Here is a 27,601-nt window from a genome sequence, read left to right as displayed (position 1 = left end):
CCTTGGGTTTGAGGTTGATTTTCTGTTACATTTCATAGGCATTCACCTTAATATGCCATATTTAGTGATCATGGTTTTTGGCCCATTCCATCAAATAACATAAAGAAACAGAATTAAGACAATAAAGATCTGGCAAGTACTAACCCAGATTGTGATAAATAGTTGTTTTGGGATATCTGCTACAAAATGAAGGATATTTATGAATTTACATGGCTTTGTTTGGTCTTTCCTTAAGGAACATGTTAGAAGGAGTAAGAGAAAGTTTTCTAAGTGAAGAACAAATTATCTAAAATTCCTCCTGAAAGAAAGGACATTAATTTGACTTTCAACATCAATTACTCTAGAAAGTAGCTTCATCTTTACTTTGGTTCCTGGAAGAACACAAACTTTGACAGTGCAACATGCACATTCATTTCCAGTCTCCCAGCTCCTGTAAAATAGAAGCTGTTCTCACCACACCTCAAATTTACAGGATCTACATATTATGTATATATGAAATAGAACACTTTTTTCTTGCATTCTGGAGGAAAAAAATCCCAATTCTTTGATTAAAATTTAATGTGTCAGGTTTTTTGTTTAGTAATAAAAACAAATTCCAAAATAAGTTGTACTAATAGTTAAAAAAGCAAATATTATTTCCCACACACAGTCAAAGTTCATCTTAGCAATCCATTCCATTCTCCTACAGACTCCTGTCTCTCTTTAAAACAGCTCTTCTAGACTATGGATGTGGGGTTGAGCCCTCCCAGCTGCTCATCCTCTGGTGCCTTCAGAGAGAAAACCAACTGAGCAAGGATTTCCCATGAGCTTTTCTTGACAACAGTGCAGATTCAGAGGGAAAAAATACACAAAAAAACCCCAACTACAATCTACCACTTCAAAGCCTGCAGACACATCAGTTTTCAAAACTACTCTTAAGAATTATTGCAGAGAACTATTTCAAAATAGTACCAAATCTCTAGCAGGGTGGGAGAGGCAGAATGCATGATAACAGCAGGTATCCATGAGAGAAGCCAATTGTTTTCCCCACAGCCTTCAACACAGGGAAAAGGGGTAAACCTTAGAGAAGCAAAATCCCAGATCCTCAGTAAAAAGGAAACACTGAGTCTTCAAAAACCTTTTCTGTCCCATGCTCACATAATTAGGGAGGGTTTCTTGAGATTGGACAGCAGTGGGATGGGCAGGACTGAGGGCAGGTGAGTTCCCAGGCACACACCTGGATATGGATGAAACCTCCTGGGGCACAACCTACACAGATTTTATACCAAGGAACTCTGAGATCAAACAGCTCAAATAATCACCTAATAATGGCAGCTCTGTGAACAAGAGAGATAAGAATTATGGGATCTAATTTCCCATCACAGCAGGGCCTTAATGAGTAATCACTGTAAAACACGTTTGGAAGAACATTGACTTATTTGCATTTCTTTTAACATGACCTCATCCCATGTGCTTGAAGCCCTGAGAGGAGTGTGAAGGTCTTCCCATTATTCCAGTCCAGAGGAAAAGTGAGTCATCTCCACTGTCCCACTTACTTGGCAGCAGTCAGCATTTGATATGGTTTCAGAGTTTCTCCCACGTTCATTAAATAAATCTATTTATATATAAAAGTACAAAGCTATGCAACATTTAAATCATTCAATTTGCATTTAAAATCTTTGCATTATTAGATTTTTATTAAAGCTTGTAACGTCAGATAGCGGAACCATTGCTTTGCTCAGAGACAAACTTGGCACTGGAGCAGCAAAGCTCAACTCCAAGAAAATGCCAGCCCAGGAATAATGAGAAAACTCCATTGTACACTGATGAGCAGAGCTTGTTACTCTTGTTGAAATAACATTGTTTCAGTAAATATAATAATAAAAAAATCCAATTAAGCCAATATCGAAAACAAATTTGTCACACAGATTTCCCAAAAGATCAATGTCTTGAGAAAAAAATTAAATCAATATATTGAAATAAATCACGTTTCCACACGAAAAAAGAAGTTGCAAGATTTTAAACCACACAGAGATTAGTTATGTGTTCCTTACACCTTTCCAAACTGCACCATGCCATAAAATTTCAACTCAAGGATATAATATAACAGCTGTATTTTGCTTGGCTCGGTACTGAATTAAGAGCTGAAAAGTGCTGTGATAATTTCCACATCCTGTTGATTATCAAACTCAGCATTCAAATTCCCTTTTACATGGATCAAGGAGGAAAGGTTTTGGTACAGGGAACATTTCTACAGTTTCATATCAAAACAAGAAAAGCATCTGGAAAAGCCTGAAATCAGTGCAGGGCACTGTAACACATGTACCCTTCTTACATGAGAGACATAAAGAATTTAGGACCCGGGTGACTTTCAAATTCAGATTAAACTCCTTTTAGCAGCAGGTTCTTTTGCATTACCTGAGAGTATCCAAAAAGCATCTATCATTTCTCTAACATAGGGTAGAAGCTACAATTAATCCATACAAATAAAGCTGTGAGAACATCCATCTCCCCCAGAAAAGGAAATGATTATTCACCAGGTCATTGACCACACGTGGCTTCGCTCAGTTAATTCTGTGTTCATTAGAAATAACAGGGTTTGTCCTTAAAAAAGCAAATTAGCAATTCACCACCTGATCCCATCAGAAGGTCATGAATAGAAAAAGGAATGCAGGCATGAAAAAATTCTGAGTTTAATTCAGTTTTTGCCACCTTACCTTCATATGTTTCCAGGATGTGCACGGTGTCCCCAATTTGCAAGGAAAGTTCATCAGGTCCCCTGGCATCGTAGTTGTAGAGAGCTGGACAGAGGAAACACTGCTGTCAGTACATGCAAGGCAACACAACTTCTAGGATTTTTGTTTCTCCACTTAATTGTTTTTGTTACTCCTTGTTGCCCTTCTCAATCATTTTGTAAAGAAAAAAAAACAGGAAAAATTTGGCCAAGTTCTTAAATCCATTAATATTTCCCCTTGCAACAAAAAAGCCGCACGTTCACTTTCTAAAGCTGTCCCTCACTCCATTTGTAAGGCTTTGCTTCTTCATGGCAATACAGTCAATTAATTTTTGTTGTACTTGCCCATCTTCCAGCACTGTGTGTAAATTTTAGGCAGCTCTGTCATGAACTGCAACATCTTCCACTATCAGCTCAACACACAGAACACTTACAAAGTGTCTTTCTAAAACTCAAATCACCACCACAAATATTAAAGAATCATTTCTCAGTCACTTTATTTGTTTACTGCATACATACTATAGTTAAAAACAGGATTCCTGAATTCCAGTGGTAACTGCATCAATGCACCATATAATGAATTACAATTAAAAAAACCCAGTAACTCAGAGACTACTACTCCTCCCTACCCTTCCCAAGAGAAAATCCAGAAACTCATGAGCACCGAGATTAGCAGAAATTTTTCTGACAAGTAACACTGCAAACTAGGTTTGGTTGGGAAAAAAAATATTAATAATCTGAAAAACAAAACAGCTGTGACTCCTAAAGCTAAATTTTCATGTTTCATATGGAGCAAACTCTCTGCAGGAAACAAAATCCCCCCACACCAAGTAGGGTCCTCATGACCGAAGGCAGCGACTCTGGTATTTCACAAGACTGAAATTAAAGAATTTTAGTCAAGGTGGATCCACAAAAGTTTCTGTCTAAATGTGCAACTGCAGCTACTCCCTCCAATGAGGTTATCAATCAAAAATAGCTGAGAATCAGAATTTCTTATTGTTTGTCATGACTCTTGAGGGTGCCACAGCATTTTTTGGAACACAATAGCAACCAAACTTCCTACCACCACTCAGATAACCACTGCTTTTCTTTCTACCTCAGCTTCCAGGGCTGGTGGGCAGCACTGCTCAGGAGTGCTCCAGTGGGACTCCAGGATACTATAACTGGAACAGAAAGACCTGGACAAGTTAGGTGTGACTCTCCTTCCCAGGAAATCTTCACCAGTGTTCAGACCAGAAGAGTTCGTAGAGCATTAACATATTCCACACTCATTACAGGTAATAAAGCAAAACAAAATCCCTCAAATTAAAAATTTATAGCAAAAGCCACAGTTATAAATTAAACAGTGAGACCCAGGAAACACCTTCCCTTACCTGCCCAGTTTTCTCCTATCCCAAGCAGTCCTAAGAAGCAGGGGAGAGCCCTATTACACAGATCAACAATATAAATTACATCTGTAAGAACTCGTTACTGGAGAAAAAAATACTTCCTTGACCTCAAATCTGATAATCAGTTTAGCCCCAAGTGCAGGGAACATCCAAGTGGGCACATGAGAATGTCTAATCCCACCACAAGGACAGGGCACAGAGCCCAACCATGGCCTTGACTGCCTTTTCAACCCCCAGGAGTTACTATTTCTTCTCCCCAGAACTTCTTGAATCCCAGCTCACAGCATTATCAAAAACAAACACCTAAAGGGTTGTCTCGGTCCTTTTCTCTGCACAACTCCTCCTGCTTGACAGACTTTAATGTTACGAGGTAAATAAATAAAAAAAGCAGTTTGGCAGACAAAACACAGTGTACAGTGTAAGATTATAAATGGAATAAAAGGACACTGTAGGGTAAAAGGAATAAAGGTTGGGTGCACTGCAGAGAGTAATATCAACAGTATTTAAATGAAGGCTTTAAAAAGTAATAAGAGGTTTTTATTGACATCACAACGAGCCAAGCTATTCCTGTTCTAATGTTTTTGTTAATTTTGTCATTATTAAAGAGAGATAAACCCTCCCTCCCAGATATCTGGCACATGATATTTGAGAGCCATAACTGCTGTTCTGCAGGAGAAGAGGCTTCTGTGAAACACATCAACAAAAATTGCCATTTTAAACTGCTCTGAGCAGAGGGATGATAACCATGGTGAGTACATGGCACGTGGGACCGGCTGCTTGAGAACACTCATCAGGGATGTTTTCAGTTCAGCTTTTGTACATACCAGGGAAAACAAAGTTGCACAGTCCTAACTCCCCCAAATTTGTAAGGCTGGTCACCCTTTGGGTGTTCACTCAGATCTCTTCAGGACTCACAAATCAAGAGGACCAGAGGATGTTCATACATCCAAAAATTAATCCAACCAGAGTCTTCAACCTTCACAACCCTGACAAGCAATCCCACTGCCTTAAATCAGACATCCCAGTCCGGAAAAATTCCCATTAGGACAGATTTGAACTAGTCCTGTACCCAGTTCACACTTCAGCCAAGCACTGCTCGAACATTAAATGGAGTAACGCTGAGGATCAAAGGCAGCTACAAACAAAAGACACTAAAATTTATGCCCAAAAGTCTTAACTGGTGTCTCATAACACGGGTCATGGACCAGGAGCTTCACTGTAATGACCAATCCTTTGATGATGACAAACAGCCATCAAGTGGTAATTACTGCCCAGACAGCTCCCACTGCCCTGAACTGACTGAGGAGCAATGGCCATGGAGGGATGATTTATCTTTAAAAATATATGTCTGAAAAACGTGTCTGCAAGAAAAAATAAATCACATTTTTGGCTTGCAGCAGCATTGACAGATCATGAAACAAACAACCAAAATAACTATAAAGTGCATTCCACCCTATGATTACAAAGCAAGGCTTGCACTGCACTGCCTACTCCTATGCAAGGTAGCAGATAACTCTCTCTCAGGGTACCTTTTTTTATGTAGTGACATCAAAAGATGTTATGACAGAAAATGTTTGATTGGAGCAAACAACAAGGCTTTAATTAAAGGAAAAAAACAAAATTTTGGAAGAGTAAAGCATGAAACTGGAATGCTTATATTTTGTTTGAACAACTGTATTCTGAGGCACCATTTAAAATATTTAAAAACCTGAAGTATAACTTCCCTTTTTTTTTTTCTTTTAACTAAGTTTTGCTTAATTTGGAAAATCCAGTTCTCAGCATGACAGATTTTCAGCTGGGAGAGCTCTAAACTAAATGGAGCATTAGGAATATTTACAACAGGTAACTTCAGGCCTTCTCTTCATGCCCAAACTGAGAATTACAGCTCAAGTTCTGGCAAAGGAGTTACACAACCTCATAAACCAGAAACACCTTTGTTACAACACAGAGCAAAATAAAGAACATCGAGCATCAAAAGATTTATGACTGAGCCCAAGCCAGGGTGAGTTACCTGGAGGGATACAAAAAGGAGGATGGAGAGAGACTATTTGCAAGGGCCTGGAGGGACAGGGCAAGGGGGAATGGCTTCACACTGACAGAGAGGAGGTTTTGATAAGATTTTGGGAAGGAATTGTTGGCTGTGAGGGTGGTGAGGCCCTGGCACAGGTTGCCCAGAGGAGCTGTGGCTGCCCCATCCCTGGAAGTGTCCAAGGCCAGGTTGGATGGGGCTTGGAGCAACCTGGACTAGTGGAAGGTGTCCCTGCCCATGGCAGGGGGTGGGAACAAGATGATCTTTGTGGTCCCTTCCAACCCAAACCCTTCTGTGATTCCATGATTTTTGTTTCATACCAAATTGCCATGACAATTTCCTCGGGTATGAAATCCATCTTTTGAGTGTTGCAGCCCTGTAAATTCACTGAAATTACTCCCCAAATGGTAGATAAACACCCAAATATGACCAAAGCCCTCAACCACTTTTAGAATCAAGTTAGTCAGAAGGAAGCAGAGCTGTGTGTTGGCTGCTGGACACCTGGAAAGGGCTGGATTTGCCAGTGTGGGTTTGATGTGTTCATGTGAAGAAAAGTAAAAACAGGTTCACATCTTTGCTAAGCAATGGACTTGGAGGTTATTCAAGGGAGGTTATTTAAATTACTTTGCCCAGAGAAGCCGTGACTGCCCCATCCCTGGAAGTGTCCAAGGCCAGGTTGGACAGGGCTTGGAGCAACCTGGGCTAGTGGAAGGTGTCCCTGCCCATGGCAGGGGGTGGAACGACATGGTCTTGAGAGTCCCTTCCAACCCAAACCATTACAGGATTCTATGAAAATACAACGAAGTCACAGTGACTCATTCCCAAGCCACAGGTGTGATGACTCACCCAGGACAGGAGGTTTCAGGCCACTGAAGGTATTTTTCCTCCTCAGCTGTGCTTCCAGCCAAGGGATTCTCCAGGTAAAGGCTCTCCCTGCTCCCCTACTCCTCCTCCTCCCTCCACAACCACAAATCACATTGACACAAGAGCCCTGAAGTGCCAAAAGCAAAGAATTAGTGTGGGCACAGAAAGAGCCATTTTTTTCTACTCTAAGAGTTGATAAAGGAAGGAACAATGAACAGGGCATTACAGTAATTGCACTAAAACCCCATTTACTGTTAAAGAATACAAAACAAACACCTTTCCTGAGCTGCACTCGTTTATCTGCACACATTAGAAAAATGAGGATGGCAACATAAGAATTAAAGAGGTGACAAAGAAGAAAAAAAAAGGAAAAAGCAAACAAAGGCAACATCAATTTATAGTGAAGCTTTTATCTGACTGTATCAAAGGTGAGATATCTTAAGATACCATAAAGATGTTAGAGAGTAATATTCCCTGGAATTACTTTGCATTAAGGGCTGTATTAATTGTTCCACACTCCTGAAAGAAACCAAACTACATTTAACACATTCTCAGCTTTATTTTACACTGTCTTTTTAAAAAATCCCCAAATCATAACTGTGCTTTTCAATAAAAGTAGTCTGAAAATGCAGAGGTGAAAGCAGTCTTTTGCAAATTCTCTACCACTACAAATCAAAGATACCTGAAGGTTTTACTCCTATTTTCCCTAAAGTGAAGTGGTTGCTTTCAGTATTAGGGAGACTCCTTAGTCCTCTGCTACTTACCCAGATGAGGTTCTAATTTCTACAACTGAGATCAAAGGAGAAGGAAGAAGAAAAAAGAAGTGTTGGAGTCAGGAGGTGCACCTGAGAACTGTTCAAGATGACTATTTCATTAATCAAGGGTAGATCTGAAGTCACCTTGTGTTTTGTCATTCCTGGTCTCACCAAGCCTGATGCACAACTCTTTCAATATTCCAGTTATGCTGTTATCCAAACATTACCAAAAAATGAATTTCCTAAAGAGAGGAGAAGCCTGAAGAAATTCTTAGGTCTGAAACAGTTACCACCAAGCCTACAAAGAAAACACAGCTTGTGGTTCCTCCTCCCCAGTTACACTCTACATCTTATTGATTAAATCTATGATGTGACTTTTACTGCAGGTCTAGACCAAATCCAACAAGTTCAAGTAGACAGTAAGGATTTATTCTCATTTTCCTTACAGAGGCAAGACTATTCCTTTGGCCCCTTCTCCACCTGAGCAGTGAATTCCTGAAACACACCTGGCTTCATCTGGAACTGTATTCCCATATGAGCCTGAGAGCATTGTTTCTCCTCCATGAACTACACAGGGCATCTGCAAAGGTGAGAGAATCCTGACCCTGCACTCTGGAATCCCTCAAACTGAAATCCCTGCAGTGACAGCCTGTCCTCCCTCTTCCAAAGTGAGGACACAATGAGAGTGAAGGACCACCAAGCCCCTCGAAACATAAGCAGACATGTCAGGTTTTCTAACAGATGGTAGCACAGGGGAGCAATATGTTTTGCATCACATTTGGTGTCTTATCACTACCCAACATGAATTAATAAGCTGAGGAAACTTCATCAATCCAGAGCAATCCCCAAACTTGAGTCCCCAAACAGAAACACAACCACCTTATTGATGAATCCTGTAGGCAGAGCTCAAGTAGGACAGAACAAGATGCACACTTGTCCTTTCTGCACTAATTAAAAGTGGAGAAAAGGAGGCTCAGGGGGGATCTTCTTGCTTTCTCCAACCCCCTGACAGGAGGGGGGAGCCAGGGGGGGTCTTGGGCTCTACTCCCAGGGAACAAGGGACAGGATGAGAGGAAACTGCCTCAAGCTGCACCAGGAGAGGATCATATTGGACATCAGGAGGAATTTTTTCACAGAAAAGGGTGTTCAGACATTGGAAGGGGCTGCCCAGGGAGGTGGTGGAGTGCCCATCCCTGGAGGTGTCCAAGGAACAAGAGGACGTGGCACTCAGTGCTCTGGGCTGGGGGACAAGGTGGGGATTGGGCACAGGGTGGACTTGGTGATATTGGAGGGATTTTCCAATTTAAGTGATACTGTGATTCTGTGAAATAAAGAGTCCTGGACCAAGCCAAGATTACCAAGAAGCAAGTTCAGGTTCTTGCTTTTCTTCCTTCCCTCTTTTAAACCAGACACTTTATTTTTAGGGAGCTAATGAAGTAAGATGCCAACTCACTGTTTAACAGCTTTCTCCCTCCTCCTTCTTGCTAATCAGTATTCCGAGTACTTCAGCACAAAGTACTGGGGGTGTAAAACTGAAACTAATGCTAAAATAAATATATATATATATATATATAATTATTGACTTTAACAGCATTATTAATGTGCCATAATGCACAGCTAACAAGAAGCACAATCAAGAACATCCAAATTGATTTTTAATATTAAGAAGTCCATTAACTGAAACACCCTGTATGCAAGAAGGAATCACATCACCCTGAGCTCTTAACACTGGCTCTGCAGAAAAAGCAAGATGCTGATGCAGACTAACAGAAAACACTATCTAGTGGCAGATGTCTTGGCATCTGTCTTGTGGTAACTCAGAATCACGAAGTGAATGAGTTTTGATGTTCCCTTGGCTTTCCTACGTGTCACCAGGGGACACTAGGAAGCTGTAGCTTGGCTCTTGCTGTGGTGGGGCTGCAGGGAACATCCTCAAAGAAGGCAAGGAGAGCATTTGAGCCTTAACTGTTCAAAATGGACTTGGTATTAATGAACTGAAATTCCAAAACAATTCTACCGAAGCCTTTGCAAAATCTGCCAGACCATAAATATTGCTGTGGAGGAAATACATCCACCTGCGTGCTGGGCATGGGAAGGAAAAGAGTTAAACACTGGAGGGGAGGAGGAGGCAGTCCAGCACAATCAGCGTGGCAGAGGATCAAATGTGCATGAACTGGCCATGAGTAAACATCAGGATTGCTGGACTGAGGTTCCCCAGGAGATAAGTGACCAAAACCGGCAGGGCTGCAGCTCCACACCCATTCCTGGCTCCTGAGCCTCCAGCTGCATGTCCCTGCCCCTTCCCTTGCACCAGCACTGACACCTTGTCCCTCGGGCAGCAGCTGCAGGAGTCCAGCTTGTTCCAAACCTCAGGGTGATGGTGACAGCACCAATTAACAGACAGCGAGTGTAGCCTTAGGGAAAGGTCCTAAATTGAGCCACAGAATCCCAGAAGTGTTGGGGCTGGAATGGACCTCCGGAGATCATCCAGTCCAACCCCCCTGCCAAGGTAGGGTCACCTGCTGCAGGTGACACAGGAACACTTCCAGGTGGGTTTGGAATGTCTCCAGAGAGGGAAACTCCCCGTCTGCCCTCCCTGGGCAGCTGTTCCAGTGCTCTGCCACCCTCCATGGAAAGAAGTGCTGCCTCATGTTGAGGTGGAACTTCCTGTGGTTTAGTTCATGTTCTGCTAACAGGTGCAACATCCCCAAATGCCACAAGCTCAATCTTACAGTCCCTTTCACAAGCCGGATTTGAGTCACACGAACGATGCAGGCAAACCCCAAAGTCCTTCCCAACCCAGAGCACCAGGATAAACCAGCACAAATTATGTCAAAGCCCCCACAGGTACAATTTGGAGCTCAAGGAGGGCACAAAGCACCACCTGAGGCATCAGTCCCCTGCTTCTTCAAGCATCTCCCTTGCCACTGCAGCAGGCTTCTATTGCACTGAACATAATTTTGTGAAGACAGTGTCTTTCACTAAGCATTTCTACAGCAGAGAGCTTAAAGTCACAGCTATATTTTAACAGTCATTTCCATGACTATAAAAATCAATTTCAACATGATAAAACTGCTACTGCACTGCTGCAGAAACAGGGGGAAAATGACACTATTCCCTGCAATACAGAGCTGATGATGCAGAGCAAAGAGCCTAAAGCAAGGAGGAAACGAGGTGATGGGAAGATGTTTTCATTTCCTACTCTTCTTCCTCCTCGCTATTTCTACAAGAGAAAACAAAATCAAAATTCCTCTGCTGCTTTCTCAGAAAAGCTCACGGAGTGGGGAAGAGAGATAAAAGAGCTTTAGGCTTTTTCCACATCAAACCTTGCTCAGTTTTTCTTTGCCATCACGTTATTTGTCTCTCAGGCCTTCAGGCTGTCTCCAAGAGCAAGAATGACAGAGCAGGAGCACAGATCCCGAGTCAAATAATCCCTGAGGAACTCGTTCTGCCTCCTCCATAAGAACACTAGAGAGAGGAACGACCTGCTAAGAGCCACAATTTGATCCACCAATATTTCCCTTTCCCAAAAGAACCAGGCTGTTGCAGAAATTGGAAAGAAGGGACACTTTTCCTGAAGTTGTACCTTAGACCGGAATTAACGGGGAAACGTAACCATGGCAGCGAGTCAAGCAGCACTGAATGCACTGGAAGATAAGAGCAGCATTTTGAAAAAAAAAAAAAAAAAACAGGGAAAAATTGTTTTTCTCCAAGCCAGAGAGCAATCACATGCCTTGTGCTGCTTTCAGAGCACTTGGCTCGGCCACTGGCCCTAACAAAGGGTCACTATCCGGCTCACTCCAGGCTGCAGAGTCCCCTTCTCATCACCAGCCCTTCCACCAGTGCTGCTGGAGCTGTTAGAGAGAGCTCATATCCCTACAAATCCATGTTTCCCACCTAAAGGGAATCCTCTGAACCCACAGTAATTTTTACATTCATTCAGCAAGAAATAAGGAGAAGGAATTGTATTATACAACATCACCATTCTCTAAGAAACAGCATCGTGTTTTACTCTCTCTATAAATACATAAACTTCTGGGAAGTGAGAAAAACCTGAATAAATGAACACCCTTCCAGACACCTGAACTCCACAATTTTTGCCCAGTAAAAACCTACATTTATAGCTGCAACCCTTAACTTTATCACCAGTTAATTTAATAATTCTAAAGCCTTTTCTATTCAAATCACAGAACATTCTGATTTGGAAGAGAGCCACAAGGATCTTTAAGTCCAACTCTTTTTTTTTTTAATTATTTAAATTAACTAATAATCTTAATATATATATATTATAATAAATTAATTTTTAAATTAAAGTTGATGTAACCCAGCAATCAATCACAAATGTATATAGGAATTCCCAGGTGAGAACTTTCCACCAGCAGCTTCTGAGTCCTGTCTGACTGATCAGTTTGGTTGCCCATTGGTAAGACACCCCTCAACCCACTGAAATATCAGAAACAACCTTTACAACTATGTAACTTACTCCCCTGAGCCTCAAAATCACCCTTGGTAATTCAGAATAGCTCGGGGCTGTAACACCTTCCTTCCTAAGCATAACCACCCAAAGAAATTGTATTTTAGAAACACCACCAATGGTCCCATTTATTAATGCCAGGAGGGTGTTTAAGGTGCCACTAACCTGCAGTAACTTGCTAACTTGCTATTATAAGAAAAAAAAAACAATATTTTGATTATTCTTTCTTTCTCTTTGTCATGTTATTTTCCCAGCATCAATCCAAGTATTCCCTGAAAAGAGGTGCAGCATTAGCAACCAGCACATGCCCAGGGCAGCATCAGCCAAGGGAGGGGGGCAGAGCCAGCTCCTGGCTGGAGGAGCAGCCCAGTGCTGTTCCCAGCACTGCTCCATAGGAAACAACAGCTTAAGGAGACATATTTCCCTGTCATGATTTCCAAACTCTGCTCAAATGCATTTGGCAAGCTCCAACCAGCAGCACAAGTTTGTGCTATGCTGGGCAGCATATCCTGTCTCCACAACCACTTTCACCTTAAAACGTGCTTTCCCCACTGTAAAAATACTGCATTAATGTAAAAAACAGTGGTTATTTCTCAACTACTCAACTCATCCACCACTTTGAGGACCTCTCCCTCAAAACGAACCTATTAAAAAAATCAAACTAATGACTGCCAGCACAGTATACACTCAAGAAACGTCCAGCAAACCAGCTCTTTTTATTTTAAATATATCCCTAACACACATTTGCACTGGCTAAGCTTGGTGCAAGCATCCTATGAGACACCAGGGCCACTCAGCAGCGGGATTCACATCCACAAGGGAGGTGGAAAAAGGCGGGAGAGTATTTGTGCCATTTTCCTGTAGGAATCCAACTTACTCCCCTTGCTGAAGAGCCTTCAGCGTTCCAGAGAAAAACAGCTTAAACTTCACAGTGCCCCAAAAGCCAGAGTGTGTTGCTGCATGCAAAGGCAACAACAGAACCCCTGTGATGTGCAGATGCAACAAGAAGGGAAACACAGTGGTAGAGCACAAGGCTTCACTAACCATCACCAATATTTTCCTTTTCACTACATTTACCCAGTCATTTCTCATTGCTATCACCACCCACCTCCTCAACACCTGAGCTGCAATTATTCTATTACCCCTCCCCAGAACTATTTTATATTTTCCACATTCCTTATGTAAATGTTATGAAAGCATCAAGACAGTATTTTACAAATATCATACACAAACTTCTAGTGTTAAAAGTTTATATTTTGATTTAAGAACAACTCCCAGATCAGGACACTGGGTTAAGATGGTATCACACCTGGACTGTAAAAGCTTACACAGCTATCCCAATATTTTAAATATTCAAGCCCTAAAAGTATTAAAACTACTGGTTTACAGCCAAGAACACATCCACCTTTGTGCTCTCTTAACTGTGGAAACCAGCAGCTGTTGCAGGAAACCCAAAGTGTACTTTGTGTTGAAGGCATAAATCAGAACCAGTTAAATCAGTCAGTTATCACAGCTCAGTAAATAAACGGAGGCCTCTTTTGCAGCATAAGTGATTGATTAAAAAATGTGTTAATAAATCATTTCACAAACACATTCAATTACAAAATCAAACCTGAGCTGAACCCACACAACACTTCCAAAGATGTAAGAGGCACCAAAACCAGGGAATTCTCACGAGTCTTTAGTACAATGTGCTTATCTGGCTATATCCAGTCCACTGCTTGATTCGTAAGGAATAAGAATTCCCACCCCAGCTACTTCAGGCACTCCTCAAAGACTCAACTGCTTCTCAAAGAAGGTTTGGATTTCTTTCCCCAAAAAACCTTTACTAATCATAAAATTGTTAAGGTTGGAAAAGGCCTGTAAGATCAAGTCCAACCATTAACCCACCATGTTCCCCACAAAACCATGTCCTCAAGTGCCATATCCATGTTCTCTGAACACTTCCAGGGATGGTGAGTCCACCAGCTAATATAGGACACACTTCACACTGGCTGTGGCACTAAAGAAAGCTCTGCCATAAACACATTAAAGCTTGCTACCTACAGCAACATCCCAACAGCAGGAGAGAGACCAGATATGACAAAACAGAGTCCAAAGTCCAATTCCCATCATCAACATATTAGAGACACACCAAGACCTCACAAAACAAATTCCCTCATCCATCAGCACCTCATGGAGCTCTTTAGGGCACTAATGCTCAGCATTAAAGCAATCCCATCCAATGTAACTGCAGATGCCCTTATTATCCAGATAAACATCTAATGTGCTTTTTTAATCCTTTTAGAGTCTTAGTTCCAGTCAAACACTCAAGAACAAAACCAACAAACAAACATAAACAAAGTGTAATGCAATAAATACCAAGAGAATATTTGGCTCTCCATCAAAAGTCTGGGGTTGCTGTTTTGTCCTGTTTGATTCACACACTGTGGAAACTACTAAGGAATACCTCTGCACCATAAAAAGTGGCTGGAGATGAGAACAGATATTTAACCTGTGAGCAAGAACAACTGTTTTCTCACCAGAAAAGCTCAATAACCGAAATCCCTGGGAAAGGGATCTTTATCCACTGCTTCAATCCCCTCCAGTGCTTTGTCATGTGTCACTAAATCCATTTTCCAAAGGAGCCAATTCCAGTTGCTGTGTTTGTGAGGCAGTCCCAGTCTTACAGGGCTTGGGAGCTGCTTTTCTGTCCTTTGCCTGGGACATCCATGACAAAAAGTTGGCTTCTTTACGCCCAACCATCAGTGAGCAGCATCAAAAAAAGTGCAGAACAGCCCAGTGGAGGTCACACAGAGGTGGAACAAAGGCTGTCAACAGCTACAGGGGCATTGCTGACAGGCTGCCAAGGAAGGACAGAGGTAGAAACTGCCACACCAAAGACATGCCTTCTACAGACTAACTCTGATTTGAAATGGAAGCCCAAAATACCTCCAAAAGTAAAAGAGGGGGGGAAAAAAGCCACAGAGCACCTTCTTTTTAAACCAACTTACTAAAAACACTATCAGTAAAACCACTGGTTTAGTTATACCACTTAGCTTTCACACTGGAAACTTCACAGATCAACCCATGGCCAAAAAAAAAATACCAAAAATCAAATGCACAACACAAGACACACCAACCTCAGCCAGGAGGAAACAAAACAGTGTCTCAAGTCTACTCCACCTAAGATTCTTGGTTAAAGAAGCCTCAGGAAGGTGATGGATTGATGGAGACACACCAACACCCACTAGTTAAGGTAAGGAAAACAAAGGCAAGACTGAGGCAGCACAACACAGGGAGGTGGATGAGGGTTGTAAGTCTCCAAAGATGAGCACAATTTCCCCCCACTGTGAAGCAGGGGGAGCCAGGTGAGTGGGATGGAAGGAATTCCAGTAGAGATGACAAGATGACGGGAGATGGCTGCAGAAAACTGGGTGGCATTTGTGTGCAAGGATAAAAGAGGAGATTTAATGAAAAAAGAGGCCAGACACCAGGTAACACCACCACTATCTCATTTTAGAGCACACTAAAGGCTTGAGTGTAAGCATTATTTTCTATATTAGAGCTACAAATGAGTCAGACTGATGCCAAACAGCAAAAATGCTCCCAGACCATCCCAAAGCAGTAGGAAAAAGTCAAAGACAAGTCAAACAAGAGCTGACAAGCACATCCTCTTTTAGCTCTTTCTGCTACTTAAAAAATAATAATTAAAGTAAAAAAATCCCATTTCTTGTCATTTTGATGCCAGTTTTCATTCATAATGCTCCTATTTTGAGAGATTAACCTTATATTTAGTCAAGAGAAGGTTTAAAGGTTCCCACAGACCCTTATCTATAATTTTCCTCACCCAAGCAACACACTTAACCATATCTACACGCAGTCACTACTGCAGTGCAACCCCTCCTTCAGAGCACAGTATTTATAGGGCATTCCAAGCCACTGCCTTGATAATCCAGAGCCATGTCAGGGTCATGATTTGCTCACTGGAGTCATATGCACAGCAGATTTTTTTTGAAAGCAAGCGTCCCTTTAAATTGTTCACCATCTGCCTCAAGACTCAGAAACTCAAATTATCATCAGTGACTTCCATCTGGCTCAGCTTTGAGATATTTCCTATTCCAGGGTCTACTACAGGAATACTTTTGGCATTACCAGTTGCTTTCACTTTATTTCTGATGCACAGCCTTTGCTACAGATACTACACACACTGAGCTGAGGCAATAAAAGGACCCAACTGCATCCATTGAAACATTCCCTACTGCCAAGATTTTTTTTTCCTGCAGATCAGCTGGCACCATTAGGAGGGTGTTAAAGGCTAAAGCACCAGCTGGGAGGCAGGCAAGCTGCTGGAGACACAGGTAAGAGTGGAGCTTTCCATGATCCTGTATCTCTGCCCACTTCCTGATTCGGGAATCACAGGCACCACCAGCACCAAGGCTTGACAAGTTATTCCTTAATTCTTTTTTCTCCTTTTATTCCAGGTATGGAAATTGGGAAAGTCCTCCTAACATAGCCCAGCTGAAGGCCCTTGAGAGTGAGGTTTGGGTATGGTCTGGCCTCCTCAGCTCCTTGTGGGTTCCCTCAACAGATGTTATTTTATTACATTCAACTGCGAAGGGAGTGACGTGGGTACTTCCGTGCTTTGTTTGGATAAGGAGGACAGGGCAGGCAGAGCAAACACAAACACCTAAGGCTGCACTTCCAGGAGGTATCTGGATGCTTGAAGAGTCTCTGGGAGCACTTCAGTCTCTGTGCTCACCCCAGTGCCCACCTGCACTGCCAAAGGGACATTTTCCAGGCTGCCCAGGAGCTGTGCCTCCAGGAAGCTCTGCCAGGAACTCCTCAGGTCAAGCCAAAAGGTTTCCCCATGGGGAAGGCACTTCTCCATCATGCCACCACCAATGCCCTCCACACATGGGACTCCTCAGGAACAACACAAAGCTCTCCCAAAATCCAAAATCCCTGCACCAGGCTCAGCCTGGGAGCTGCTCCAGCAGCTTTTCAATCTCAATATTGAATAATTTGTGTAGTACAAACATCAGAGTGACACAGCTACTGCAAGAGCAGAGATGTACAGAACGCAGTGCCTTAAACCCCCAAGTGCCTACAAGCACATACATTGATTATGTACAATTTTACTGCCATTCACATTCATAAATTACACAGCAAACTCTGTCCCACTTAGTTGTTGGTATTTTCTACTGGGCAACAGTAAGACATTTTGCTACTCCAACACCCTTAGGCAAAATCAGCCACCACAAACCTCTGAAAACATTTTATAAAAAGGTTTGTGCAGAAATAACATCAGCAATACTGGAAACAAAGCAGCAGTGCTAAGAAATATTATACAAAAAACCCCAAAATTCATGTATCACAGGCAATAGTTACCTCAGTTATTCATCCATCTGCTTGTTTTGTTACGTATGTGGATCCCTGATTGCACAGAATAGTTCTCAGTGTAATTATTTCAGTTTAGTTACAAAGCTACATGGAGCACAAAAGTATTTCCAGAGATATTTCCTATTTTTGCTGACAAAATTAAAATTCAGCCACTGCTGCTTTGTGTTACAAATCTTTACATCAGAAATCAAATTTAATGCACAAGTTACATAAACATGGCCAAACAATACTATAAATATATAAATGTTTCCTCAACTACAGTCTGAAAACAGAGATAAAGTTTCAGAATTACAAGAATTATCTCTTACTGAACACTTTTTAGTTTAGATAGGGCAAGATTTCAATACTCCTCCCCAAGCTAAAGGAGGAAAGTATTCCAATAACTCATTAAGGAATTGATTAAAACCTTACTCAGAAAATTACTATTGTCAGAACAGCCTCAGGGGCTACCACAGGCTAGAAAACAGAATTAAAAATGTTTTTAAGTTTTAAAAAAATATAAAAAAGCTAATTTTTCAGTTGTCCATCTCCCTGTCAAAGAAGAACCATAATAATGAAGAGCAGCACCACTGAATGCTTTGTGGAAGTTTTGGACTTGCAGCAAGTCAAAGAGGAGAGACAAGAGTGACACCTTTGATAGAGTAAATACCTTAAGACTGGATTAGCAGCAGTTCCTTGCTGGAGCTTCCATTCATTAATATAAGTCAGCTTTCAGCTATTTATCTAGAGTTGGACACATCTACAGGTATTTAACAAGATGCATTGGATTTCGGTCCAGCAGGGTTGCACTGAAGGATTAGACAAAGCACATCCTGTGTGTGCCCTACAGCCAACACTGGGCAAACCCCAGAAACACAAATATTTAAAGGAAAAATTATCCCAACACTCACACCCGCAGTTGCAGCTGACAGAAAGGATTCCTGGAGATGTTGCTTTGACTCGAAGTTACCTCCAGTTTATTTTCCCCTTCCCTGCAAACTTTGCCTTTGCAGAAAGGAAAATGCACTTAGAGCACAAAGAAATCCGTGCCAAGTGTGGCAAAGAGCCCAAAATTAGCATTGTTTCAGTGCACCCAAGTCAAGCATTTATAATATTAGAGATAAAGGGGATAACTACAAACCCACCAAGCTGCTACTTGAAATCACAGAATGGTTTGGCTTCAAAGGGACCTTAAAGACCATCCAGTCCCACCCCCTGCCATGGGCAGGGACACCTTCTACTAGACCCCATCCAACCTGGGGCCTTGAATGCTATCAGGGAGGGAATACCAAACCAAAAACCTTAAATCAGCCCCTGGACCTACTGTCACTGCCATACTTGTGTATCATCTATAGTGTGAAACCTCATCTTGTGAAAACTCTCCCTCCCCTTCTATTTTCTAGGAACAAGAGTAAAACTAATGGCTGAAAAAAAAAAAATCCCTAAACTGACTGAAAACTTTCTCTGCAGAGAGAGTTAAATAAAAGCTCTGTATTACAGAGCTGGTTGCCTACTGGAAGTCAGTACGTGCTCTATGAGAAAAAAAGAGTAATAATTCCTGGTAAATCCCTAATCATTTCTCAGAACAATCCCAGCTTGTAATGTTGTTGCTGACCTGGATGAAAACAAACAGGAGTACACACTTATCCGGTATCTTTATCCCTCTCCAATCTGTTGTTTGCAACAAGTGTTTATTGATAGAGAACAATAGTGGCTGCTGAGTAAACTGGGAGTAATTGAGCACATGCCTGCAGTCAAATTAAGGTCACTCATGTAGGAAGGAGCCTGTTTCAGCTCCCAGTCCCTTCCCTCTGCTTCGTGGGGTGACAGGGATGGGGGAATGTGGAAATGCATCCCCTCAGCAAGTAGGGAACGAAAAGGTGTTGTAAAGATAGAATCCAGGCTGGTTTGGGTTGGAAAGAACCTTAAACATCATCCAGTTCCAACCCCTGCCATGGGCAGGGACACCTTCCACCAGTCCAGGTTGCTCCAAGCCCCATCCAACCTGGCCTGGAACACTTCCAGGGATACAGGGGCAGCCACAGCTTCTCTGGGCAACCTGTGCCAGGGCCTCACCACCTTCACAGCCAAGAATTCCTTCCCAATATCCCACTTAAACCTACTGTCAGTTTGAAGCCACTCCACCTTGTCTTGTCACTCCAGCCCTTGTAAAAATTCCCTCTCCATCTTTCCTGTCAGCTCCCATCAGGTCCTGGAAGGCCACAATTCAGTCACCCCACAACTTTTCCAGGCTGAACAATCCAAATTCTCCCAGCCTTTCCTCACAGGAGACAGATACTACAAATAAAGCCCTATTTTGGGTGTCCATGGAGTTTGTGGTCTCTAGGACACTGAAGCTGCATGTGCTCAGTCAAAATGACTGATCAATACTGATCAAACACTGATCAATAAGGCAGCAAATCTTTCATGGGCATTTTCATTTTCACTCTACGGGTTTGGGACGTGTCAGAGCATGGTCCTGCTGCCACTAACAGTGCAAAGGTACCTGTCCTGTCATGCCAGGCAGCTCCAAACCTCTCTCAACACAGCAGCACGGAAATTACACAAATGCATTCTTAAGATGCATCTTTTCCAATTTCCTCAAATTTTTTCTTCCCTACTTTAAGGCATGAATATGCATAACACAAGGTCACTTTAATCAAAAAGAGTCTCCACATGCCACCACCGCTCACCACAGCCATAAACCATAACTCCAGGGTTCCACAAAAGCCTTAAATCTGTCCCATAGCACCACAGTCCTCCCTGGAGCATAAGAAGTGAAGCAGCAGTGCTGGGCTGTAGGACTTCCTGTGCTTCCACCAGCATTACCAAATTCCTATTCCCCCATTCAAAGAGCCATTACAAGAGCAAAACTCAGTTGCAAAATATGTATCATGACCATGGTATCACCACTTAGTTCACCAACTCCTCACAGCCCTCCCCTAAATAATAACAAATATGTATTTCTATGTACCTGGTATGATGATACTTCCATATACACCTTTGGAAAAGCTCTCCCAGTCTCACAGAGGCACTAAAACACCCTCAGTGTGAAGTGTGGCCAAAGTCCACATCTAAAATCCGGCTGGTTATGATCTGTCCTGTCATGACACGCAACAAAAACTCACCAGTAACAAGGAAAAATACAGGAACACCCAACTGGTGTGGCACAGAGTAACACTGGATTCGTTTAGGGGTTCGTTTTTTGTTTGCTTCTTTTTTTTTTTTTTTAAACTAATGCAGGTGTAGGCACCCACCCTACACAGTGTAGTGGAGTCCCCATCCCTGGAGGTGTCCAAGGCATGCCTGGACATGGCACTCAGTGCTCTGGGCTGGGTGACAAGGTGAGGATTGGGCACAGGGTGGACTCGATGGTCTGGGAAGTCTTTTCCAGCCTTAAGTCCAACCTGTGCCCAATCCCCACCTTGTCACTCAGCCCAGAGCACTGGGTGCCGTGTCCAGGTGCTCCTTGTAAGGAGCATCTCCAGGGATGGGGACTCCACCACCTCTCTGGGCAGCTCTTTCCAGTGCCTGACCACCCTTTCCATGCAGAAATTTTCCAGATGTCCAACCTGACCCTCCCCTGGCCCAGCTTGAGGCTCTTTCCTCTCATCCTGTCCCTTTTTCCCTGGGAACAGAGCCCGACTCCCCCCCGGCTCCCCCCTCCTGTCAGGGAGTTGCAGAGAGGGAGAAGGACCCCCTGAGCCTCCTTTTCTCCAGGCTGAGCCCCCCCAGCTCCCTCAGCTGCAGCTCACAGGATTTATATTCCAGACTCTTCCAGCTCCATTCCCTCCCCTGGACATGCTCCAGCCCCTCAATGTCTTTCCTGCAGTGAGGGGACAGAACTGGACACAGGATTCATGAAGCTGTCCAAGGACAGGAGCACTTTGCCTACAAGGCAGAGACCCTTACTGATTACAGCAAGGGCACAACTATCCATGTTCTCATGAGGAGTAGCAGAGACTCCATCCTGAAAATTAACAGGATCTCAACAGGGCTCACAAGCCCCGTAACTGGGAAGTTCTCCTTCTACATCCGACCATCCAAGGGCACTATTTCTTTACTTCACCATTCATTAAAAAAAAAAAGGAAAAAAACCGGATTAACCTATCATAGTAATGGTCTAATTCTCCCATATAGGCACAAACCTTTGGACACAAAGGCATTTTAAATATTTATAGTTAGACCACAATGGCACCAGTTCTACCTCTCACTGCAGTTCTCAGCCCAAAGGCAAAGGGTCAAAAAACAGCAGAAGTCATGAGGATTTGGAAGCTACTACCACCACTATGCTATCTCAGAAGCTCTGTTCAGGCTCACAGAGTTGCCAAAGCAGCTCATTACATCTCATTAAGGAAGAACACCAAAATGACAATTTTCACATGACACTAAAAGCAGGAAACGGGAGACTGAGCAGCCACACTCTGGAGCCACTGGTGCCACCGAGGGGACACAGCAGACATGAGAAGTCCTGGGACTCCAACAGCCTCTGATGTCCCCTCTAAGGAAGCCATACATCCAAAGGGTCCCCTCAACACAACCATAAGCATCCCCCCAGCTCAGGGAGGGAGATGAAAGGCAGGATTGAGAGGAAGGAGAAGGACATGCAGCATCAGGAGCAGGGAAAACCTTCTCCAATTAAGCTGATGGTTTTCCTGTTTCGCAGGGCTCCCCATATGTTAATCTAATAACCATATTATCCCATTATACCCACACCCAGCCCTCGTGCAGCCTCCCCTGAACTCTCTCAGGAAGCGGAGCTGAGTCACGCTCACAAGTGCCTGCTGAGATAATGCCTCTGTACAACACCAAATTCACTTCATTTGAGTGCAGGAAATCCAGCAGCACCACAGACCCCACTGTGCCAGGGCAAAGGGCTGGGCAGGAGGAGCCTTCCTTAACACACCTGTGTCCTACCACTGTCTCAGCACAGATTGTTGCCTTAATTTATTCCAGCTGCATCACAGCAGATGTTCGGGACTGGATATGTTAAAAATCCTCAGTGGTGCACAGAAATATACCAGCCAAGAGGAGAGGGGAAAGTATATATACGTATGACATGAACATGTGTGTATTTCATATACAAACATCACTTTGTATATAAACACACATATATAAACATCTCTTTAAATACAAACATCTCTCTATGTATGCCCACAGTTCTGAGCTCCCACGATTGCGACACAAGTGACAATCACAACAGAACACACCTTCCTGCTATTTCTGCTTTAGGGAAGAGTGCAGACTGAATGCCAGAACTGCTGGGGTTGGAAGGGACCTCTGGAGATCATCCAGTCCAACCCCCCTGCCAAGGCAGGGTCACCCAGAGGAGGTGCCACCAGAACACATCCACGTGGGGTTGGAATGTCTCCAGAGAGGGAGACTCCACAGCCTCCCTGGGCAGCTGTTCCAATGCTCTGCCACCCTCCATGCAAAGAGGTTCTTCCTCATGTTGAGGTAGGACTTCTTTTGTTTTAGTTTATGGCCATTGCTCCTCATCCCATCGCTGCACATCACCAAAAAGAGAGTCTGACACCATGCTCTGACACCCCTTGGACATATTTATATGGACTGATGAGATCCACACAGAACACATTATATATCACTAAGATGGCAGTTCAATTAACAATACTCTTTGGGAACATGAAGATGTTTCTGTTTCACTATCAGACAATACTGAGTCAACCTCAGTCTGCAGGATTGGTCAGGGCAAATAGCAAGAAAAACATTCTTATGTTAGAACTTTTGGCTTAACAGTGCCTTCTGCAATTCTGTTTGGGACTGTGTAACTGTGGCATCAATTCTCCACAACCTCCAATTTCACAAGCAGCAAAAAATAAAACATCAGAAGACTCGTGGTGTACACAGGTGCCCTTTTTTAAGAGCACAAACTTATACAACCAAACACATAAAACCAAACTGAATATTCATTCTCCTCAGGAGGAAGCCCAGCGACACCAAAAGGAAGCTATCCCTCCCAAAACAGCCCAGTGAATTGCAACGTTCAATTAACTCTAAATCCAATTTTATCTCCTTGCAATGCAACTTTCAACTCTCACACCCCTGTGATTCAGCAGAGAAATGCCCCACTTTGGGGAGGACAGTCCCTCTCATCTTATTTGCAGGAAAAAGAAAGCAAACTATGAAAGAAAAACAATCCTATTACAAACCCATGACAAACTTCTCTGGACACAAACAAAATATACCAACTAAGCACCAGCTGAGCACATCATCTTGTGCATTTCCTAACTGGGAAACGTGATTTTTTTATTCTTAAATTACAGTTAAGTCTAGTTCTCTTACTACACAATCTCCAACGCTGAAGATCCATATTTACCTAAAGCATATATTAAATTACTCAGTGTATTCCACACTTCTTTCTCTCTCATCCTTTCAAAGTCACTCCCAAGACACGGATTCCTGGAAAGCCAGGTCTGGGCAGTGGCCTCCACCACAGCAGCAGACACCAGTTCGTGCATAAGAGGAACTTGCTTTCGAGTGCCACTGGTTTGTAACAACTTCTACTACACGACAATTTATCATCCGAAACACCCATCCCACACCACGAGGAGGTAATCTGGGCACCTAATGAGCGACTGCCACCAGCAGCACTTTTGCTTCCATACAGTTGTCCTGCATCCTCAGCACTGAAATTACTCCTGGGTCTCACACAGTGTAACTGGGGTTTGCTAATAATTTAAAAACTGTGCCATGTTTTCTTGGGACATACACACAGAATTTAAAATTCATTCCTATAATTCACGTGGGCTCTCCTTAGACCCAGAAACTCTCTTTTTCCTGCTCACTTTGTTTATACAAAGCTTATCTGTAGGTTTACATGAAAAGTTTTTCTTCGCAATCAATCCAGTCCAAGAACTGTGGTGGACACTGAATTTCGCCTCTCCAATTTGAACAGTCAGATTTATTATTTCCTTCCCCAAGACAAACGCTCATTCATGCCACTAAAGTTTTCTTCTCCGCAATCCTTAAAAAAAAAAAAATACTCTTTTGCTCGAAATCAAACGTCTTTAAACTCAAGACGGGCCCTCTTGGCACAGCCCTGCCCAAACCCACGGGGCTTCGGTGCTGTTTAATTAGAGCGGAGATGTTTTAACCACCAGCTGGGAACAATCCCCCTCTGTTTGGGAGCGACGGAAGGAGCGCAGAACGAAATGGATCCGCGGAGAGCAGCGCGCAGGGAAACCCCTCATCTGCATGAACATCACAGTCCCCGCAGAGCCAGAGCCCTGTCCCTGGGAGCCTCAAAACCTCCAAAAGAGGGACAGGGCACAGGGTGGGCTCCCAGCGGCCACCAAGGATCCAGCCTGGGAAGCGTATCCTGCCCTGCTCCCACCAGCGAGGTGGGAGCGAACTCCCAAGCCTTTTCTACTCCGAGCAGCGCTCGGAAGAGGCAGCAACAGCGGAGCGAAGGGAAAGGCAACTTTTCCAGCTAGAGCGCTGCTCGCTTCCAGACAACTCCTAAAAGTTCCTGGGAGCGAGTCCCGGCAGGCGGGGGGCGCACGGAGCGCGCCGGGGGGGTCCCGGGAACATCGGGAACACCGGGAACACGGGGGGCACCGCGCTCCATCCCGGCCCCGGAGGGGGGGATCCATCCCTGCCGCTTCCAGGGGAGGCAGCGGGGGAACCGGGCAAGGATGGGATGGGATGGGATGGGACGGGATGGAGGGAGGCCCGGGCCGGGGGTCCCCCCGCGGGGCACCAGGCGGGCTGGGGGCGGTGTGTCCTCACCTACGCCGTACTTCTCCTCCCTTTTGGTGGGCACCCAGCGGGTCATGGCGCTGGGAGCCGCCGGCGCCGGGATGCGAGAGCCCCGCTCCCTACGCCGCCATTTTCCAACCGCGGGACGGGAAAAGTTTCTCGGATCATGTGGTGCGGGCGGAGCCGGAGCCCGGCCGGCCGCCCCTTCCCTCCGGGCCGCCCGCCCTCCACATCCCGCCCGCGCCCGGGGATGCGGGAGCGCTCCCGGGGGACGCTCGGGAACCGACGGGAAAACACGCCCGGCTCCCGCACAAAGGACAGCGGGACGGGGAGGTGCCTCCCTGATTGCATTCCAGGTGCACCTGGTGGTGCTCCGACGGAAAGTTTCGGTGCCTGCGCAAAAAGTGTTCCCTTCGCAGCGGCGCGGCGTTAAAACGGGGGTGCTGCGGGTGTTTCGCGGTTGTGGCGGACTCTGCGCTTGGGACCTGGACGGGTTCGAGAAGTGGGTCTGTAAGAACGTCGTGAGGTTTAACAGTGCCAGGTGCTGGTGCTGCACCGGCGTCGGGACAGCCCCCTGTGTCGATGGCAGCTGGGGATGAACTGATGGAGCAGCCCTGGGAGAAGGGCTTGGGGGAGCCGGGGGGTGAGAGGCTGGACACGATCCAGCCCAGAAACCCCCCCGTGTCCTGGGCTGATCCCACAGCCTGGGCAGCAGGGGAGGGGAGGATTCTGCCCCTCTCAGGTGAGACCCCACCTGCAGAGGTGCCTCCAGCTCTGGGGGCCCACAAGAAGGATGGGGAGCTGCTGGAGCGAGTCCAGAGGAAGCCACGGAGATGCTCCAAGAGCTGGAGCAGCTCTGCTCTGGAGCCAGGCTGGGAGAGCTGGGGGGGTTCACCTGCAGAAGAGAAGCTCTAGGGAGACCTGAGAGCCCCTTCCAGTGCCCAAAGGGGCTCCAGGAGAGCTGGAGAGGGACTTGGGAAAAGGGCCTGGAGAGACGGGAGAAAGGGGAATGGCTTTCCACTGCCAGAGGGCAGGGTCAGATGGGATACTGGGAAGGAATTCTTGGCTGTGAGGGTGGTGAGGCCCTGGCACAGGTTGCCCAGAGAAGCTGTGGCCAAGGCCAGGTTGGACAGGGCTTGGAGCAACCTGGGCTAGTGGAACGTGTCCCTGCCCAACAAGATGGTGTTGAAGGTCCTTTTTAACCCAAAATCATTGGATGTTGAGCATGCCTTTTGGAGCAAATCCTTCCTGGGCTGTAAAAATTATAAACCTTCTGATTTCTAGACCTAAATCCAAAGCCTTGTCTGAAACCCCTGTAATCTTGGAGAGATCCAGGACCTTGATTTAAAAACAAAAATTTTTTAAAAAGCTTTTAGGAAATAGAAAATAAACTGTGTGAAAGTCAGCAAAAGCAGAAGGATAACACTTAAGGGAAATAAGGAGAGAGGAAATGTCTGACTGGCTGTAATTTGGTAGGATTAGTTCTCAGCCAAAGGGGAAGCTCTGTACCACAAAGTTAAGGGTTAAAATAGGTCCAGGGTTGAATATTTTATCTCTTCATGTTCTTTTGTTGGGATGGCAAAGGGCCAGTTTCTGCAATAGCTCTCTTTACTGTCAGGTTTTGAGATCAAGTATTCTCTCGAACACCTGAAGGAGTCTATTCCTCTTTTCATGTAGCTTTCCTTTGCCGATCTTTGGGATTAGCTTCCCAGATCATCCTCTACATGTTCAAACTAATCTAAATTTCATTGCCCCTGTCCTGCAGAATCCAAAGGCCACTGGGAGAGAGCAAACTCCTGCACCTTCATTCATTCTGCCTGGGAGTGAGGAGATCAAAAGGTTTTCGAAGTCGTGGCTCATCATCTTTATCCTGCACTAATGGAGAAATGATTAGAGCCTTACCAAAGACAACTTACAAGTGAGCTCTTTGATTTCACAGGTTTATTTTTGTAAGGGAAATCAAAGTGAATTAACTGAGATAATGGATGTACTTGCTCTGTGCCTATAGTCACCTTTGCTTTTCCACACAAGACAAAGTGGAATGGAAAAGCAGTGCAGCAATAATATTTATTTCCAACACTTAACGTTTCACACTTTTATACAACCGGTGCATTATTTTTTGTGGTGCTCCTAAATATGTGCAGCAAAGGTGTAGAAGCTGCTCAGGCATTAGATGGTTTAGAGACTTCTAAGGCTGTTCATGTAACAATCTGTAAATCAGGGAAGCTGATTGACTTTTCATTTAGATTCCTGATAACCGGGAATCACTTCCCTGGAACTGCAGTGGCTTTGGGGGTG

At 44.3% G+C, this 27,601-nt stretch overlaps 1 protein-coding gene across 3 annotated transcripts in view; it reads right to left on the bottom strand.

Annotated features, from left to right (window-relative positions):
• DOCK1 (dedicator of cytokinesis 1) overlaps positions 1–25,489 on the bottom strand; it is a 332,168-nt gene extending 306,679 nt beyond the window's left edge. For all 3 annotated transcript variants that reach the window (XM_051801050.1, XM_051801051.1, XM_051801054.1), the window contains exons 1-2: positions 25,334–25,489; positions 2,697–2,780 (exon numbers count right to left, since the gene is read on the bottom strand). In XM_051801050.1, coding sequence (XP_051657010.1) covers positions 2,697–2,780; positions 25,334–25,379 — 130 coding nt within the window. In that variant the 5' untranslated portion in view covers positions 25,380–25,489. The remainder of the gene's footprint in view (positions 1–2,696; positions 2,781–25,333) is intronic.
• Positions 25,490–27,601: the final 2,112 nt, after the last annotated feature.

This window comes from Manacus candei, unplaced genomic scaffold, assembly GCF_025592945.1.
Source record: "Manacus candei isolate 608988 ecotype Guabito, Panama unplaced genomic scaffold, ASM2559294v1 h1tg000050l, whole genome shotgun sequence".
In the NCBI taxonomy this organism is placed as follows: domain Eukaryota; kingdom Metazoa; phylum Chordata; class Aves; order Passeriformes; family Pipridae; genus Manacus; species Manacus candei.
The sequence above is the reverse complement of the archived record's forward strand: the minus strand, read 5'-3'. Positions and strand labels throughout refer to the sequence as shown.